The 20052-nt window shown below is 28.4% G+C and overlaps 3 protein-coding genes across 4 annotated transcripts; all 3 read right to left on the bottom strand.

The window, feature by feature from the left end:
- Positions 1-895: 895 nt before the first annotated feature.
- On the bottom strand, positions 896-4099 carry LOC130808008 (receptor-like protein 43). Of its 2 annotated transcripts, XM_057673442.1 has the most exons (3): positions 3765-4099; positions 2802-3563; positions 896-2308 (listed from the first exon to the last, which is right to left on the bottom strand). In XM_057673442.1, exons 1-3 carry the CDS (start codon positions 4006-4008, stop codon positions 1062-1064), a joined length of 2253 nt encoding a protein of 750 aa, XP_057529425.1. In that variant the 5' UTR covers positions 4009-4099; the 3' UTR covers positions 896-1061. The 2 variants fall into 2 exon arrangements, with proteins under 2 accessions (XP_057529425.1, XP_057529424.1); XM_057673441.1 differs by having other exon boundaries at positions 2802-4099.
- Positions 4100-10081: 5982 nt separating this feature from the next.
- Positions 10082-12710, bottom strand: LOC130808010 (upstream activation factor subunit UAF30-like). The gene is made up of 5 exons (XM_057673444.1): positions 12529-12710; positions 12021-12149; positions 11767-11938; positions 11237-11427; positions 10082-10298 (listed from the first exon to the last, which is right to left on the bottom strand). The coding sequence occupies exons 2-5, from the start codon at positions 12078-12080 to the stop codon at positions 10242-10244; spliced, it is 480 nt and encodes a 159-aa protein (XP_057529427.1). The 5' UTR covers positions 12081-12149; positions 12529-12710; the 3' UTR covers positions 10082-10241.
- A 2127-nt stretch (positions 12711-14837) lies between these two features.
- Positions 14838-19498, bottom strand: LOC130808007 (receptor-like protein 36). Its single transcript, XM_057673440.1, has 2 exons — positions 17220-19498; positions 14838-16551 (listed from the first exon to the last, which is right to left on the bottom strand). Exons 1-2 carry the CDS (start codon positions 19423-19425, stop codon positions 15269-15271), a joined length of 3489 nt encoding a protein of 1162 aa, XP_057529423.1. The 5' UTR covers positions 19426-19498; the 3' UTR covers positions 14838-15268.
- Positions 19499-20052: the final 554 nt, after the last annotated feature.

Below are 20052 nucleotides of genomic sequence, written 5' to 3'. Positions count from 1 at the left end.
TGACTAACGACTATTTATAAGTAATGCAAATAATGTGCACTATTGACCATTAAAAAAAAAAACTCAATCCGTTTTTTTTAAATGTCTTATTTGCTTTAGGATTATTATCCATTAATTAATTTTAATTTGTATTTTATTCTTAATTTACGCGTTAAAACATAGTTAAATATGACATTTTGTTTGATTATCTCAACATAAGGTTTATTAATATCTTTTTTATTTATAATTTTAAATTTTACACCATTATTGTTATGAAGTATTGAATTTATGCATTGACAAACGTACAAAAAGCAAATTAGACATTTGAAATTAGACAAAGGGAGCATTATGCATGAAAATTTAATTATTATATGATAAATAGTCTGAATTATTTTCACTATTCACAAGGTCAAAGACTTTTCCTTTTATCTTTGTGATAAAAATTCAATTCTCACAAGTTATTGCCTACCACTTGAAGTTATTTTGGTTGCCTCAGTTTCTTGATGATGACAACATATGTTAAATGGAGATCAATTACACATTCGACATTCAAAAAGAGTGGCCATCCACTGCCTAATCATGAATGAATGAATTAGGAAAAAAGGGAGGATATAGAATTAATATTTGAATAGGGAGCAATTTTTTATTTAATAAATGCTTGCTAGTACTCAAAAGCGCTGCCAATTGTTTTGTAAATTTTTTGTTGTTGTTAAAAATTTGAATTATGTAATTCTCATTCTAGTTAGCCTTTTGTTACTATTTATCTCTATTTTTTATTTTATTTTATGGAATTTATGAGGAATTATCTGTATATTAAAACTAAGTATATTTTTATGCTTTATAGACATCTCATGAAATGAAATGTTTCTTTCTTAAATAGATTATCACATTCATCCATTTGGCACACATTTATATGTTTTTATAGAAAAGAAATGTTATTATCACAAAATATAATTATGAATAAAGTACAGTGAAAAGAAAAAGAAAATGCTACAAATTCAAGTAAAGCCCAAAAAAAGGCACATTCCATCATACTCTACTTCTTGCTACAAATGAAATGTTTCTCAGATAGATGATCACTTTTAGTTCTTTGTTCTTCTTGTTCTACTTCTTCTACTGAAATGGTGGTCATGAAAATCAAGTAAAGCCCATTCCATCTTGTTCAACAATTTAAAAAGCCAAAAAGGCTTCCCCACTGACAATATGTAGTACCCCCAAGCCAAACCAATGATTGTACCACTTCCAAATCCAATCACTACAACTTCCCACATCGACAATTTTGTTTTTTCTTCCACATTATCATTGTTCAAAGATTGCACAACACTATTGTTTTTGCATTCAAGTAATGGTGCTCCACACAATTCAAGATTTCCCTCGTACGAATCAGATGGGAAGGTATCAAATTGGTTACCATGGGGTATAGGCCCTTCCAATTGATTATATGAAACATTAAAAACCTCGAGAGATGCTAAACTAACAAGTTCTTGAGGGATTTCACCGATAAGCCTATTTGATGATAGGTCTAAACCATCCAAAAATGATAAGTTCCCGATTGATGGAGGGATGTTTCCGGTAAGGAGGTTATGCGAGAGATTAAGATTTCGAAGTGCTCGCAACATCCCTATAGAATTTGGAATCTCTCCTTCAAAGTGATTATTAGACATATCAAATGTTGACATAGAAGTAATTATCTTCTTATAATCAAGTTCCACCCCCTTTACTGTCATCTTGATGGAGTACATATAATAACTAGATGCATAATCACTAGGATCATTTTCTAAGTACCTTGGACTTCCTATAGTAGACATGTCGATATCCATCATGGAACGAAATTGTTTGATGTACATGAATGGCAACTTACCACAGAAATTATTGTTTGAAAGGTCGAGAATTTGTAGATTTGAAAAAGAAAATGTTGCAATCTTTGATAAATTGTTGGTTATATCACCATGAAATTTATTAAAGGGTAGGCTGAGAACCGCTAGATGCGGAAGGCTACCTAACCAATAGAGGAATACATCTTTGAATTTGTTGTTCCTCAAATTTAGGAATTTCAGGTGTCTACATTTAGATAAAGACCGAGGTATAGCTCCTTCTAACTGATTGTCAGTGAAATCTACATATTCCAAGGAATCACAAGTGGAAAATAATGTTGATGGAATGATGCCCTTGAAATTATTTGATTGGAGATTCAATACACTTAATTGAGTACTAGTATTGACCAAGCAATGAGGAACTTCTCCATTAAACTTGTTATAAGATAAATCAAGGATTTGAAGATCAACCAAGTTGCAGATAGAAGAGTTTTTAAAATTCGTGACATTGTATCCTGGAATGCATGACAAATATGAAAGAATTTAGAGAAAGTTGTAGCTTCATATAATAATGTATAAATACATCATAGTAAAAGAATACTCTACTAAGAAATTTAATCTTTTTTGAAAAGAAAAAAAAAATAAATTTGACCACATGACTTCCTAAAAAAGTTAGAAATTAGTTTAGAGTGAATATTGCTTTCTATGAATGGTTAAAAAAAATATTTGACATGGATGAATATTGGAAACATTTGGATTAAGATTTGAAATTTTGGATTTTATTATTAAAAAAAATATTCTGATTTGCCACCCTATTTATTACTCCCTCCGATTTCATATGTTATTTTCAAATAAATTTACGAATTTTAGAATATTTATGTGGGATGTTGATTGATTCGTCTCAATATTAAATATCAAAAATCAAAGAAATACATTAAAGATAATTCGATAGAACTTGTTTCATATATTTTTATTGGTAACAAAAAAAAAAGCTAAACATTAGTGTACCTGTAATCTTTGGTGTGATTTTTCCAATCAAGTTATTGTTGGCAACCAACAAAAAACTAAGACTCGTAAGCTTTCCAATGTTGACAGGTAACTCACCCGTGAGTTGATTATATGATAAATCCAAATAATGCAAATATGTAAGAATAGAAAAAGAATTTGGTATCTCACCATGTAATTGATTATTTGATAAATCCAAATATCTCAAATATGTAAAAAGAAGAGAAAAAGAATTTGGTATCTCACCATGTAATTGATTATTTGATAAATCCAAAACACTCAAATTTGTAAGAAGAGAAAAAGAATTTAGTATCTCACCATGTAATTGATTATTTAATAAATCCAAAAAATTCAAATTTGTAAGAAGAGAAAAAGAATTTGGTATCTCACCATGTAATTGATTACTTGATAAATACAAAAAATTCAAATTTGTAAGAAGAGAAAAAGAATTTGGTATCTCACCATGTAATTGATTATATGATAAACTCAAATAATTCAAATTTGTAAGAAGAGAAAAAGAATTTGGTATCTCATCATTTAATTGATTATATGATAAATCCAAATAATTCAAATTTGTGAGAAGAGAAAAAGAATTTGGTATCTCACCATGTAATGGATTATTTGATAAATCCAAAAAAGTCAAATTTGTAAGAAGAGAAAAAGAATTTGGTATCTCACCATGTAATTGATTATTTGATAAACCCAAATGATTCAAATTTGTAAGAAGAGAAAAAGAATTTGGTATCTCACCATGTATTTGATTATCTGATAAATACAAAAAAGTCAAATTTGTAAGAAGAGAAAAAGAATTTGGTATCTTACTATTTAATTGATTATATGATAAATCCAAATGAATCAAATTTGTAAGAAGAGAAAAAGAATTTGGTATCTCACCATGTAATTGATTATATGATAAATCCAAATGAATCAAATTTGTAAGAAAACCGATTTGAGGAGAGAGAGTACCATTGAGTTCTAAGTAGGAGAAGTCCAGGGAAATGACAGTGGGAGAGTGAGAAGACGAAGAGCAAGTGACGAATGACCAATTGCAATGGTGAGTAGTGTTTTTCCAAGATGATAGTCTTTTAAAAGGATCATCTTTGATGGCAGATTTAATAGCTAATAATGCTTCTTGTTCTGATAATATTCCGCCATCGATGAAGCTAATATTCAGACATTGAATAAATAAGAAGAAAACAAGAATTTGCATTTTGTTATTTTTGTTTCTTTTACTTTGATGGGTAGAATACTAGAATTGAGATACATGATGAGAGGAAAATGAAAGACTATTTATAATGTGTTAAAATAATCTAGAAAAATCTAGGATTTTAATTAAAAAATATCTAAACTAAAGAATTAAAAAATTAAAAGTATTTAAGATAATATAATAGAAGTTTGTAGAAAAAGTAATTAAAAAATAAAAATATTTAAGATATTTTAGTAAACTTGTAACTAAACTCATCACTATAAATATCCATTGATATAATCAATTTTGAGCAATGAATAAGAATAGTCATTTTACATATTCACTTATCTTCCTCTTCAAATAATATGAATTTAAGATGAAACTAATAAGTTCTTGATAAAAAAAATAAATATCAAGAATTAAGTTTGTTTAAGTGGGAATGATGATCTCTTCAAAAAAAACTGAGAATGATGATCAAAGAACGAAGTCATAATTGGGAGACGTTTGATAAATCTATTTTCATGTTTTATCAGTGGTAATGAAAAATTAATGAAAAATAGATTTTGATCATATAATAAAAATGCTCCTTCTACCTCTTTTATTTTGCTACGCAATATATAAAAATCTTCCATTTTTATTTTCGTATTGTAGCAAAATTAAATGGATAAAAGAGTACATTAGTACTCTAAGAATCCTCCCCGAAGATTTTTTTGGCAAGATACATAAATGTTATTTTGCACTAACATATAATTGGAATCCCTCAAGTGATAATGAATGAAAATAATTTTGTAGAAGAAAATTTATTTTTATTAGAATAAGACTGTCATAATTATAAACTCTATTAACTAATCTAATATATTCAAATATATTAAAGTTTTATTTTTATTCTCATCAATTAATACAATAATTAATCGCATTACTAGTAAGCTAGATAATATAGTACACTTACTCAAAACAATTGTAACTACATATTTTCTTCGTCCCTTTCAATTTATTTCTAAAAGTAATAATTTTTCTTATAACATATTACATATATAACTTTTACGCGATTCAGTGTGATATTTCGATCATTTATATATTGAAATATGCAAATCTAAAAATTATAAAAAGTTAATATTATGAAAGTATGCGATTAGACGATTCAAATAAAATCTCACTTGACTATATTTCTTCTTATACATTAATCACATTAGATAAAATAAGCTTGAACGATTAATAGTATCAAAAGTAAGTATTTCGGAACCGAGGAAGTACATATTTAGTAGTACAAGTCTACTAAAAAGCCAAGTCAACCATGTCTTTAATAAATTGAGCATAAGCTATTAAGGCCTCAAGGTACAACTTTGTCTTTATAGACAAGACTTTGACCTGTATGAGTCAAATGGACCCATGCCCTTCTGAAACCTTCGTTACGCTTACGCTTACGGAGAGATACTCTCTCCATCTTATGAGAAAGCATTATATAATTTAATGAATTGAGTGTTTTTTAAGTCATATGTTATTAATTCAGAGAGACAACGGAAATATATAATTATTTAAGTAAATTAATTGTGTGGGTATGAACTAAGCTAGTTGGAGAACGAAGAAAATTTTGACATTATCAATTTCCTTCATTTGGGAAGGAAACAGTCTAAAAGCTAAGCTTTAGATTGTATATTTACGATATGTTATATACTTTATTATATCTTTTCACATGAGAGTTGTTTCAATTACAAGAGTACATGTAGTTACAACACATACCTTCTTCAAAACAAATGCTATATATTCCATTAGAAAGGAATGATAGATGAGATTTGAACCACTACAAAAAAAACGGTGAAGTTCCGACTAATCGGAAACACAGTCGAAAATTTCCGTCTAACTTACCGACTAACTGTAGTCAGTCGGACATTCCGACTAATTCCTACTAGCTCAAAATTGTAGGAAAATCCGACTAATCACCGACTGAAAAGATAATCGAAAATTTCCGACTGCCCAATATAGCCGATATTTAGTCGGAATATTTGGAGGAGGAGGGTTGGTCGGTATTCAATCGGTGGGTAGTCGGAATTTTATATTTACAATTTTCCAATCGCCGTCCTTTTCCACCCTTTTCCCTCAATTACCCTCACATTCTACAACCAAACATACCTCCCTCTCTCAAAAATTTCTTCTCCCTGCCCTAAACAATTTAATGTCTTTTAACAAAAATATCATATAAGTATTAATATCAAGGTATGTTATTTCTATAAAGTCATATTTACATTATTTATTATTTTAAATATGCATACATAATAAAAAATTTAATAAGCTTTTTGGTGGAGACATTTATTCGTAATAATTATAAGTACTTACTAGAAGAAGTAGTTTTTCTCTTAATTATATTCTCCTATGTACTATAAAAATGTGTTAGAAATGATGAAAATATGTTACTCAAAGCTAATGGAATTCTACATCGTATTCTTTACTTATTGTAATACCTCCCCGCTAGTTGCAACAATCAAATTTTGCATAAAGATAAAGAAAAATTAACTACAAAAATAACTAAAATTTTATTGTTGCAATTTATTAGCATAAGTAAAGTTTACAATACTGGATTTCACTAGATTTGAGGAACATATATTCAACATTTCCACTTTTTTATAGTGCATAGGAAAGTATTAATAAGAGAAAAACTACTATTTCTACTAGTAAGTACTTATAATTATCAGTTGGAAATTTCAAAATTCGATGAACAGTCGGTAAATTGAAAAATCGATTCCCTTTTCAGCTGTTTTTGTTAAATTATTTTACGGATTTCATAAATTGTTATTTCGCAGAATAATAAACTTACGTAGTGAAAGAATTGGATGTATAAGCGAAGTTGTAAAGGAGTTTATAATATTAGATATTTAGAAGGGGTTGAGAAATTTATACAATTTGCAAAGAAAAAAAATCATCTGATCTTTAATAATATTTTGAGCACAGTTCAAATCATCTGATCTTCTTTTGTCCTATATGCAGCTCTATATAAATTAGTTGTCATATAATTCATAGCACACTAAACTAATAATATAACATGTATTATTGTTATATTTTTCATGTAAATTGTAAAACTACAACTATATAGTTGTTTACATAGAGAATTTGAGACTTCTATAAAAACAAATTATATCATGTACTACTTCATTTTCCGTTATATATTTTGTTTTCATCTAAAATTGTATATACCGCTTACCCACGGTTCCCACCACTAAAAAAAAAGGCGTGTAGGTGACAAAAAAAACTCAAAAAAATCGCCACCCTTTTACGCAATCCGGTCGCGTGTTTTACGTGACTATATCGCGGTCCAGTCGCGTGTTTTACGAGACTAGATGTACTAAAAATCACTGCAAAGTTTAAATGATCGTCATTTCTTGCTCGATTATCGAAATTGGGCATATAATATATTGTTGGAAAGCTCTTGAAGTTTAGTTTCTAATGCCGCAAAACCATGTATTAATGCGATTTTTCTACAAAAAGTTATGGCCAAAAGATTGAACATGTATCAAATTTCAGCACAACACAAACTTTAAAAAATCGTCATTTCTCGCTCGATTATCGGAATCGGGCATATAATATAAAGTCTAGGTTCTAATGTTGCAAACATTGCAATTATGTAATTTTCCTATCTAAAGTTATTGCCAAAAGAGTGAACATGTATCAAATTTCAACACAAGCAATTGTTTTTTTGAAATTAACGATCGTATCGATGATTACCGAATCTTTTTGGTAATTATTTTCATTTGTCATAGTGTTTCGATATTGAATTTTAGTTCAAAGAGTTTTTTTTAGAGAAAAGTTAGAGAGATAAAGAAATGAAATTTCATTAAGGGCAATATTGAAATTTCAATATATAAAGGGTGGCAACACAATGAAAAAGATGGCGACTTTTAATAATGCCCAGAAAAAAAAACTAAACCTATTAAAATATGTCGGTTTTGCAATTTTAGACTTACTGGCAAGTTTTTTCAGTTAAACATGATTCATCATCTAGCTAGTCCTCAATTTATTTTTAATATTTGAAATATTTATTCACTCCATAAAAATTATACTTATCCAAAATATTTAAAGCTTTAATTTACAAGTCTACTAAAACCTAAGTCAACCATATGACTAAAATTTTACACAACTTTAATGGATCATCATCCACTTAATTAGAAAGCTTAACTTGTAGAAGTCGAATGGAGCATCATCCACGTTAGAAGACTTTAGCGACACATTGGTTCCAGCCACAAGCATTCAACACGTTATACTTTATACCAATTATATAATCCGTCAATCACTCTTAATTTGTCCTGTCTGCTATTTCAGTTCATCTCAATGAATTTGACTAATATTTTTTTTGTTTTACGAAATTTATCTATTTTTTCTTTTTAGTTTATCCTATCAAATGAACTCAATTTTTAGTTTTAGTAATGACTCACACTCCTCCTTTAATGAGTTATCACTGCAACATTATATACTCCTTCTTTAATGGTATATATAGTGTATTTAGGGACATTTATTAGCCTCTTTAGCAGTATAATAAAAAATCATATTAAAGCATTCCGCGATATAAGATCTAGTGACATTTCTCATAAATGTCGATATAGGCTGTAGCAAAAATTACATATGTCACTAAAGGCCAAATAAAGTGTCATTGAATCACTTTATAGTGAAACTTATTACACTAAAAATATAAATCAATGACTTTTTTTTAAATATCACTAAATCCTATGACGTGAAAAGTTAGTTTATTGTAGTGTATCCACCTTGAACTATTATAATAATTACATAAAGTTTACACAAATTGTTGTGAGAGACGGTCTCTCCTAGAGACGTATTAGATATATGGTCCAAATATCCCAATTAATACAAAATTAAAGAGAAAAATAAAATTGTAGACTTTTTATTTTGAGGTCGTTTCTTTGAGAGACGGTCTCTCGCAATAATTTTGTAAAATATACATACAACCTTTAATCCATAAATTAAGGCTAATAACAATATTCCAATCAAACATTTACGTACGATTTATTTGGAACATAAAGTTCACAAATATTCAAATTGTGAAGAAAAAACATATTATGACTTTGGTCTAAACAATTTAGTCAAATTGTGAGTAAAAGACATAAGTAGGATGACAAGATCTCAATGTGTTTGTTGTGTCCATGAAACACCAAATTTTAAGCAAGACAATGTTGAATTACAGTTAGAATTGTATTAGCTTTATTGTTAAAAAATATTATTTGTATCATTTGTTTGAAACAAATGATACAAATAATCTTTGGTTTTCAAAAGGTACAAATAATGTGTTATTTGTAACCTCTTATTAATAACCCACAATATAAAATAAAAATAAGACTTTTTCCACTAGTAAAATACTTGCTAAAAATGTGGAAAACCCCGACATCGCTAAATGAGTTACTTTGTGTTCAAGAACAGACAAAAGAACTTGCAGAATTGATTTTGGTTTGATTTTTTCTTCCATATATTCTAATATGAATGTTATGCGACATGATCACATGTTTTGGTGGATTGGTTTCGAAGTTTCAAAATATGTTTGTAACAATAAACAAACGTTCACATCTTTACATAAAGTTGTGGTTGGAGAAAGTCTTTACATTGGATATAATTCTTCAATTAAAATCTATGGCAAAGAACAAGTAAAACTTCTGTTTACATCGAGAAATTATTTAATCTTAAAATATGTGTATTTTGCACCCGGTATTAGTAGAAATTTTGTTTCTAACCCCATATTGAATTGTGTAGGATATAACTTGGTGTTTGAAGCCGATAGACTTCTCTGATATATAGTGGCTATATCTCGTATTTATTAAACTTTAACTCTATTTTAATTTTTAATAAATAAAAATAAAATAAATAAATAATACCGAAACTAAATAAAGTCCTAATTAATTTTCCCAATAACAGAGTATTCGAGTCGTAAATCGTAATTTCATTATTTTTTAGTTGCTACTGTCACCTCTCGTCTCTCTCCTCTCCTCAACTTACTCCGTGCACAGAAGTCTCAAGGCGTTTTCTCAAGGTTAGTATATTTTATTATTCATTTAAGGGAAATTTGACATGGTAGCATCGAACTTTCATTAAACGCAAGTAGTAACATTTTTGTAAGATTTTTCCAAATAGTAACATCTAACATTTGCATTTAAGTTTTTAGTAACCTTAAACACTTAAAAACATTTGTTTGACCGTTAAAATAGATAGTCAAAGCATGTCACCCCATCTACTTTCGAATTCCACTCCTGCGATACTGTCTTTCACCATCTCCTTCCTGCTGCGAACTGTCCTTCACCATCTCCCTCCTTCTTCGAAATCTACAAGCAATATCCAACACAGGTATGGTTTCTTGAATAGTTCCCTTCTTATTCGAAATCTAGCGAAATTAGGGCTTTTTTTGTGTTTAGCTGCGAACTACTACTAGCGAATTTCCCTCTTGAATCCGAAAAACTAGGGTTTAAAAAATAAATTAGGGCTTTTTTTGGTGTTTCTTCCCTAAATTGATAGGTTGATTGGAATTGTCGATTTTTTGATTAGATTCCGTCATGTTTGATTTGTTGATTGGAATTAGGGTTTATTTTATTTTATTATTTTTTTTTTTTGTGTTTCTTCCCAAAATTGTCAATGAACTTGAAGGTTGAATTCAATAATAAATTAGGCTTTTTGTTTTGTGTTTCTTCCCAAAATTAATAGGTTTACTGGAATTGTTGATTTGTTGATTGAAATTAGGGCCTTTTTTTTGTGTTTCTTCCCAGAATTTTCAACAAACTTATAAATTAGGGCTTTTTGTTTTGTTTTTCTTCCCTATTTCCTTACAGTTCTTTTCAGAAATGCAGAATGCCTGAACATGTGGTCTTATGTTTTAAATGGTTGTGTATTGAAGTAGACTTGGACGTAGATGGTAAGGATAAAGTAACTTTGTTCGATTTGGTAATGGATTGGGAAGATGAGTGCATTAAAACTAACAAGCTTATACCTAAAAATCCCTCATTTGGTATGTTTGGAAGATGAATTATGTTAAACCAAATTGTTATCAAGACCTAATGACCATATTTGAGAGATTCAATCCCTACTCGTAACAAACCCACTTGACATTAGTTTATGCAAAAGGTGAGCAAGATTAGCAAGTGGTGTGGTAAGGCAACATACATGAAACACGAAAATCTTTAAACAACACTAGTGACCAGGAAATGTGACAAAATTAACTTGAAGTATAAGCATTAAAAAGGGAGGTCGGAAACAAACATTCACCTACCTCCAAGCCTTCTGTCTTAATGTATTCTTCAATACGCTTATAAACCTCAGATTGAAGCATTTCCTTCTCGCTTGTTCCAAAGAATTTGGCCAGTGCTTCAGATATCACAATAGAAGGAGAGCTAGCAGGTTCGGTGCTTGGAACTTCAGATTCCTTAACCTTAGCTTTCTTGGATGGTGTTTCTGGAACCTCTGCAACAATCAGAATGGAATCAAGAAGGCTATGATAGATAAGGATATACTTCCTCTGGTTTTTAATAGTTGCTACACTTATGTTTTTTACACTATTCAATGTACGATTTTAATGTTTAATATTTTTCATTTCTTATGATAAAAATTTTTAAAAAGTTAATATTATGAAAATACGCATTAAGATGAATCAAACAAGATCTCACCTGACTATGTTTTACGTTATACATGGAGGAATATATCAAATAAGATCAGGTGATGAACAGTAGTTGCTACAGAAACTGTAGCAACTAATAAAATCCAGAGGAAGTATAATAGAAAGATCTAGAAAATTTGATATACTTGTGGGATCAAGAGGAATAATATGTTTTGCCAGCAGCTTGTTCATCTGAAACATATCCGTACAGTCAACTTCAAATACCAATCGCAACTCATCATTGCATATTATCTTTCTTTTGTTAATCGGATCTTGGAGATTGTTCTTTCTTATATATGCCCAAAGTTGCCTGACAATCTTCAGCAGATAAATACATTAATTTATCAAGAAAGAAAAATAGATATAAAGAGGAAAAATGGAAGACATATAAATAACTAACCTCTGTTCTTGGCAAGGCTGGTTGGCCCACAATTGTCTGAAGTTGGGGTGTAACAAGCATTGAAGTTCTTCCTTTCTATTTTACTACGCCAAACATTCACTTTTTCTTCCATCTCACATTGCTCGTCGACTGAAAAGTAGGCAATCTTTTCAAATCCAGTTACACAATTGAAGATCAAAACTTAACCATTGTCCATATCCAAAAAAACACCCATTTTTACAAGTGCCAGAAAACATAAGATAACATGGGAAAAAACAAGAGATAAACACATCACCAAAGTAGTCAAAATTTTAACAGAGCAATCAATTAACCAAATCCAAAAAAAGTCCTGGTTCATCACAACATGAAATCTATTCCCCAGAAAAAAAAATCAACTTTTAAAACCTTAAAACCAACTCATTAGTTAACTCCTCATCACGCACAAACTAAACAATAGAAAACAAAAGTCCAGAAAAAACAGAGAACATAAAACAGCTACTTCTACTTCATATTTAAAAAAATAAAAAACCTTTCTTTAGCCGAAGGTGAGGGAAGAGCATCAGCAGCAATAGTTCCATTACCCACTACTCGTTGTCAACTCTTGTATTTCTATTTCTTTCTCTCTCTTCTGTTTTTTTGTTAGAGAAGATGAGAGAGAGATAGTAAATAGAGAGATAAAAAAATAGAAAACTTTATTGGATTTTTACTTTGAAAATGAAAAAAATAAATAATAACGTTTTATTGGATTTATTTGTGACTTGAAGACTTAATGTGAAGACTGAATACATAATTAATTATTTTTATATTTCTCTCGCTTTAAAATGTTCGTATTCAATTATAAGATATTGTGTGAAAAAATGTCAATATTAATAGCAAGTATAATGGGACAGATGTAATATGAGAGAATTGAGATGTTATCAAAAGTCTAACCAATTAGCTCCTCTATAAGTTCTCATACTTAATTTTTTTATTGTCATTTTTTTTATTGTGTTGTCAATTTTTCTTTAATAAAATTATAATACACTCATTTCACTCTACACCATTATATTCTCTCTACAAATCATTATTAAAACTTATTTTCAAAAGTTTTTCAATTTAAAGCTTAGAAACAAAAAATTCACACCGCAAATAACAATTTGAGGTAAATTCAAACTGAATTTTTGTTAATTGTTTTAAAAAAGAATTGGAAACTAGTCCTAGTCGCACAAAATGTATGACTTGGCCTAGGCTCAATCCTGCGTTTTGTGCGATTTGGATTTTTTCTGCAATTTTTGAAAATCAATAATTATTTTTTTTATTTTTCGTTTGTTTGATCTATATCTGTTTTTGTTTTCCTTTTTTAATTAGTGATAATGCTTTTTATGTTTTTTATTTGCTTACTTTTTGTTTTGAATTTTTTATGTTTTGTTTAATTAATAAGAACCTTACACTCATGAAATGCCAGAGGATACAACGCCTTCAGGTTTATTTGCAAGAGGCTCTTATACTGCTAAGTCAAAGGTATATTATTAATAATAAACTTTAAACAATTATGTTCCTTTATACGCCTTCATGTTTAATGTGTATTTACAGTTTAAAGTGATTAGTTATAACATTAAATCTTTAAACGTTTACATTTAAAAGTGATCACTTATCATTTCACACACAAGTATATAAAAGAATAACAAAAACTACACTTAAGTCTACACTTAAGTGATCACTTATCTTTTTTTATAAATTTTTTTTTTATTCATGAGACAAGATAATCAGTGCAAGTAATAGAGAAGAGAATTAGTATTTCTATAGGTGTAGGTGTTGAGAATACAAGAGTGAAAGAGAATGTCTTAAACCACTAAGTTAACCAACATTTATTAGTATTTATTAGAACTTATTTAAACTTATTAGACTTAGAAGTAAGTCTAATAATATATTTGTAATTTATGCTTAGGGTTGACCAATAATGCTAATTATCGACTTTTAAGTTTTGGCCAAAGGGATTCACGTGCTATTATGTTACTATTGGTTATAAAATGCATCGGATTTTGCTCACACCATAATTTAATACTAACAGTGTATATAATATATTATGAAGTTATTTATTAATTATTTTAATAAAACCTAATTTTATACGTACTTTATCAAATACTTCACTATAAAATTAGAAAAAAAAAAAGTCAAATAAATTATTGGCTAACAAGAGTTTAATATAAGGAAAGGACATTATGTAGCAATCATTTATGACTAATGACTATTTATAAGTAATGCAAATAATGTGCACTATTGACCATTAAAAAAAAAACTCAATTCGTTTTTTTTTAAATGTCTTATTTGCTTTAGGATTATTATCCATTAATTAATTTTAATTTGTATTTTATTCTTAATTTACGCGTTAAAATATAGTTAAATGACATTTTGTTTGATTATCTCAACTTAAGGTTTATTAATATCTATTTTTTTATAATTTTAAATTATACACCATTATTGCTATGAAGTATTGAATTTATGCATTGACAAAAGTACAAAAAGCAAATTAGAAATGTGAAATTAGACAAAGGGAGCATTATGCATAAAAATTTAATTATAAAACGATAAATAGTCTGAATTATTTTCACTATTCACAAGGTCAAAGACTTTTCGTTTTATTTTTGTGATAAAAATTCAATTCTCATCGGTTATCGCCTACCACTTGAAGTTTCCTTACCCAAAATAGAACTAAATTACAATTAGATTGACAAATACGTTAAATTGTGAATTGTTTTATTTTGGTTGCCTTTACACATTCGACATTCAAAAAGAGTGGCCATCCACTGCCTAATCATGAATGAATGAATTAGGAAAAAAGGGAGGATATAGAATTAATATTTAATAAATGCTTGCTATTACTCAAAAACACTGCCAATTATTTTGTAAATTTTTTGTTGTTAAAATTTGATTTATGTAATTCTTATTCTAGTTAGCCTTTTGTTACCATTTATCTCTATTTTTTATTTTATTTTATGGAATTTATGAGGAATTATCAGTGTATTAAAACTAAGTATATTTTAATACTTTATAGACATCTCATGAAATGAAATATTTCTTTTTTAGATAGATTATCACATTCATCCATTTGGCACACATTTATATTTTTTTATAGAAAAGAAATGTTATTATCACAAAATATAATTATGAATAAAGTACAGTGAAAAGAAAAAAAAATGCTGCAAATTCAAGTAAAGCCCAAAAAGGCTCATTCCATCATACTCTACTTCTTGCTACAAATGAAATGTTTCCCACATAGATGATCACTTTTAGTTCTTTGTTCTTCTTGTTCTACTTCTTCTACTGAAATGGTGGTCATGAATATCAAGTAAAGCCCATTCCATCTTGTTCAACAATTTAAAAAGCCAAAAAGGCTTCCCCACTGACAATATGTAGTACCCCCAAGCCAAACCAACAATTGTACCACTTCCAAATCCAATCACTACAACTTCCCACATTGATAATTCTGTTTTTTCTTCCACATTATCATTGTTCAAAGATTGCACAACACTGTTGTTTTTGCATTCAAGTAATGGTGCTCCACACAATTTAAGATTTCCCTTGTACGAATCAGATGGGAAGGTATTAAAATTGTTACCATGGGGTATAGGCCCTTCCAGTTGATTATATGAAACATTAAAAACCTCGAGAGATGTTAAACTAACAAGTTCTTGAGGGATTTCACCGATAAGCCTATTTGATGATAGGTCTAAACCATCCAACAATGATAAGTTCCCGATGGATGGAGGGATGTTTCCGGTAAGTAGGTTATGCGAGAGATTAAGATTTCGAAGTGCTCGCAACATTCCTATCGAATTTGGAATCTCTCCTTCAAAGTGATTATTAGACATATCAAATGTTGACATAGAAATAATTATCTTCTTATAATCCAGTTGCATCCCCTTTACTGTCATGTTGATGGAGTACATATAATCACTAACATTATATTCTAAATACCTTTGACTTCTGATGGAGTACATATAACTACCAGCTCTATATTCTAAGTACCTTGGACTTCCTATATTAGACATGTTGTTATCCATCATGGAACGAAATTGTTTGATGTACATGAATGGCAACTTACCACAGAAATTATTGTTTGAAAGGTCGAGAATTTGTAGATTTGAAAAAGAAAATGTTGCAATCTTTGATAAATTGTTGGTTATATCACCATGAAATTTATTAAAGGATAGGCTGAGAACCTCTAAAGATGGAAGGCTACCTAACCAATAGGGGAATACATCTTTGAATTTGTTGTTCCTCAAATTTAGAAATATCAAGTGTCTACATTTAGATAAAGACCTAGGTATAGCTCCTTCTAACTGATTGTCAGTGAAATCTACATATTCCAAGGAATCACAAGTAGAAAATAATTCTGATGGAATGATGCCTTTGAAATTATTTGATTGGAGATTTAATACAGCTAATTGAGTACTAGTATTGCCCAAGCAATGAGAAACTTCTCCATTAAACTTGTTATAAGATAAATCAAGGATGTGAAGATTAACCAAGTTGCAGATAGAAGAGTTTTTAAAATTCGTGACATTGTATCCTGGAATGCATGACAAATATGAAAGAATTTAGAGAAAGTTGTAGCTTCATATAACAATGTATAAATACATCATAGTAAAAGAATATTCTACCAAGAAATTTAATCTTTATTGAAAAGAAAAACTAAATAAATTTGACCACATGACTTCTTAAAAAAGTTAGAAATTAGTTTAGAGTAAATATTGCTTTCTATGAATGGTTACAAAAAAATATTTGACTTGGATGAATATTGGAAACATTTGGATTAAGATTTGAAATTTTGGATTTTATTGATAAAAAAAATATTCTGATTTGCCACCCTATTATTACTCCCTCTATTTTCATATGTTATTTTCAAATCAATTTACGAATTTTAAATATTTATGTGGGATGTTGATTGATTCGTCTCAATATATTATTTCTAAATATCAAAAATCAAAGAAATACATTAAAGATAATTCGATAGAACTTGTTTCATATATTTTTATTGGTTACATTAATCAATGTTATATAAAAAAGAAAAAAAGCAATTATGAAAAACCTTAATAATACAAGAAATATATTTGTATTAGTGACAAGTGAATTCAAAACAGAAAATAACAATTTAAAAGTTGGAAGTCTCAATGTATACAAATGACGAACTATTTTTAAAGATGCAATTTAAATAGGCATTGCTAAAGATTAGTGTACCTGTAATCTGTGGTGTGGTTTTTCCAATCAAGTTATTGTTGGCAACAACGAAATAACGAAGACTTGTAAGATTTCCAACGTTGACAGGTAACAGACCCGTGAGTTGATTATATGATAAATCCAAATATATCAAATTTGAAAGAAGAGAAAAAGAATTCGGTATCTCACCATGCAATTGATTATATGATAAATCCAAATAAATCAAATTTGAAAGAAGAGAAAAAGAATCCGGTATCTCACCACGCAATTGATTATATGATAAATCCAAATCACCCAAATTTGTAAGAAGAGAAAAAGAATTTGGTATCTCACCATGTAATTGATTATATGATAAATCTAAATAACTCAAATTTGTAAGAAGAGAAAAAGAATTTGGTATCTCACCATGTAATTGATTTTTATATAAACCCAAATAAATCAAATTTGAAAGAAGAGAAAAAGAATTCGGTATCTCACCATGCAATTGATTATATGATAAATCCAAATCAATCAAATTTGTAAGAAGAGAAAAAGAATTTGGTATCTCACCATGTAATTTGTTATTTGATAAATACAAATAATTCAAATTTGTAAGAAGAGAAAAAGAATTCGGTATCTCACCATGTAATTGATTATTTGATAAATCCAAATCACTCAAATTTGTAAGAAGAGAAAAAGAATTTCGTATCTCACCATGTAATAGATTATTTGATAAATTCAAATAAATCAAATTTGTAAGAATAAAAAAAGAATTTGGTATCTCACCATGTAATTGATTATTTGATAAATCCAAATAATTCAAATTTGTAAGAATAGAAAAAGAATTTGGTATCTCACCATGTAATTGATTATTTAATAAATACAAATAATTCAAATTTTTAAGAAGAGAAAAAGAATTTGGTATCTCACCATGTAATTGATTATTTGATAAATCCAAAAAATTCAAATTTGTAAGAAAAGAAAAAGAATTTGGTATCTCACCATGTAATTGATTATTTGATAAATCCAAATAATTCAAATTTGTAAGAAGAGAAAAAGAATTTGGTATCTCACCATGTAATTGATTATTTGATAAATCCAAAACACTCAAATTTGTAAGAAGAGAAAAAGAATTTGGTATCTCACCATGTAATTGATTATTTAGTAAATCCAAATAAATCAAATTTGTAAGAAGAGAAAAAGAATTTGGTATCTCACCGTGTAATTGATTATTTGATAAATCCAAAAATTTCAAATTTGTAAGAGGAGAAAAAGAATTTGGTATCTCACCATGTAATTGATTATTTGATAAACCCAAATGAATCAAATTTGTAAGAAGAGAAAAAGAATTTGGTATCTCACCATATAATTGATTATTTGATAAACCCAAATGAATCAAATTTGAAAGAAGAGAAAAAGAATTTGGTATCTCACCGTGTAATTGATTATTTGATAAATCAAAAAATTTCAAATTTGTAAGAGAAGAAAAAGAATTTGGTATCTCACCATCTAATTGATTATTTGGTAAATTCAAAACTATCAAATTTGTAAGAAGAGAAAAATAATTTGGTATCTCGCCATGTAATTGATTATTTGATAAATCCAAATAAAGCAAATTTGTAAGAAGAGAAAAAGAATTTGGTATTTCACCGTGTAATTGATTATTACATAAATCGAAATAACTCAAATTTGTAAGAAGAGAAAAAGAATTTGGTATCTCACTATGTAATTGATTATTTGATAAATTCAAATAAATCAAATTTGTAAGAAGAGAAAAAGAATTTGGTATCTCACCATGTAATATATTATTTGATAAACCCAAATGACGTAAATTTTTAAGAAGAGACAAAGAATTTGGTATCTCACCACTAAAGTTGTTAAAGCTAAGGTCGAGATATTGGAGTTTTGTAAGGAGAGGAAGAGAAGACGGGACATGCCCATAAAAATAGTTATCATGGAGAGATAGATATTGCAGGTTTGTAAGAAAACCGATTTGAGGAGAGAGAGTACCATTGAGATCTAAGTTGGAGATATCCAGGAAAATGACAGTGGGAGAGTGAGAAGACGAAGAGCAAGTGACGAATGACCAATTGCAATGGTGAGTAGTGTTTTTCCAAGATGATAGACTTTTATCATCTTTAATGGCAGATTTAATAGCTAATAATGCTTCATGTTCTGATAATATTTCGCCATTAATGAAGCTAATATTCAGACAGTGAATAAATAAGAAGAAAACAAGAATTCTCATTTTGTTATTTTTGTTTATTTTACTTTGATGGGTAGAATACTGGAATTGAGATACATGATGAGAGGAAAATCAAAGACTATTTATAATGTGTTAAAATGTAAGACTATTTATGATGAGATACGTGGTGATATTGTACCAGAAAAGTCGTTCCAACTAAGGGAAAGACACCGAAGCAACTTAGGATACTACTTTAATGTTAAGGTCATATGGTGTTTTTAATCAAAATTTATTATTTAGATTGAATTGAACTTAATTGTTTTTAATCTAAATGTATTATATTATACTGATTTTTCCTTTATCAATGAAATTTATTCTTATTGATTTCGTATTCTTTTTCTTATTCAAATTACTAATTTTGATTGAATTAAAACTTTTTTTAACTCAAAATAAAATTTTAACTTATAACAACTTATTTTTACGACATAAGCTGATTTTTCCCGATTTAAACTAAATTTTATCAAACTTTAATTATTTTCATTAAATAATATGAATTTATGATGAATCTAATAAGTTCTTGATAAAAAAAAAATATCAAGAATTAAGTTTGATTAAGTGGGAATGATGATCTCTTCAAAAAAAACTGAGAATGATGATCAAAAAACGAAGTCATAATTGGGAGACGTTTGA

The sequence above is a fragment of the Amaranthus tricolor genome, chromosome 3 (genome assembly GCF_026212465.1).
Source record: "Amaranthus tricolor cultivar Red isolate AtriRed21 chromosome 3, ASM2621246v1, whole genome shotgun sequence".
Classification (NCBI taxonomy): domain Eukaryota; kingdom Viridiplantae; phylum Streptophyta; class Magnoliopsida; order Caryophyllales; family Amaranthaceae; genus Amaranthus; species Amaranthus tricolor.
The sequence above is the reverse complement of the archived record's forward strand: the minus strand, read 5'-3'. Positions and strand labels throughout refer to the sequence as shown.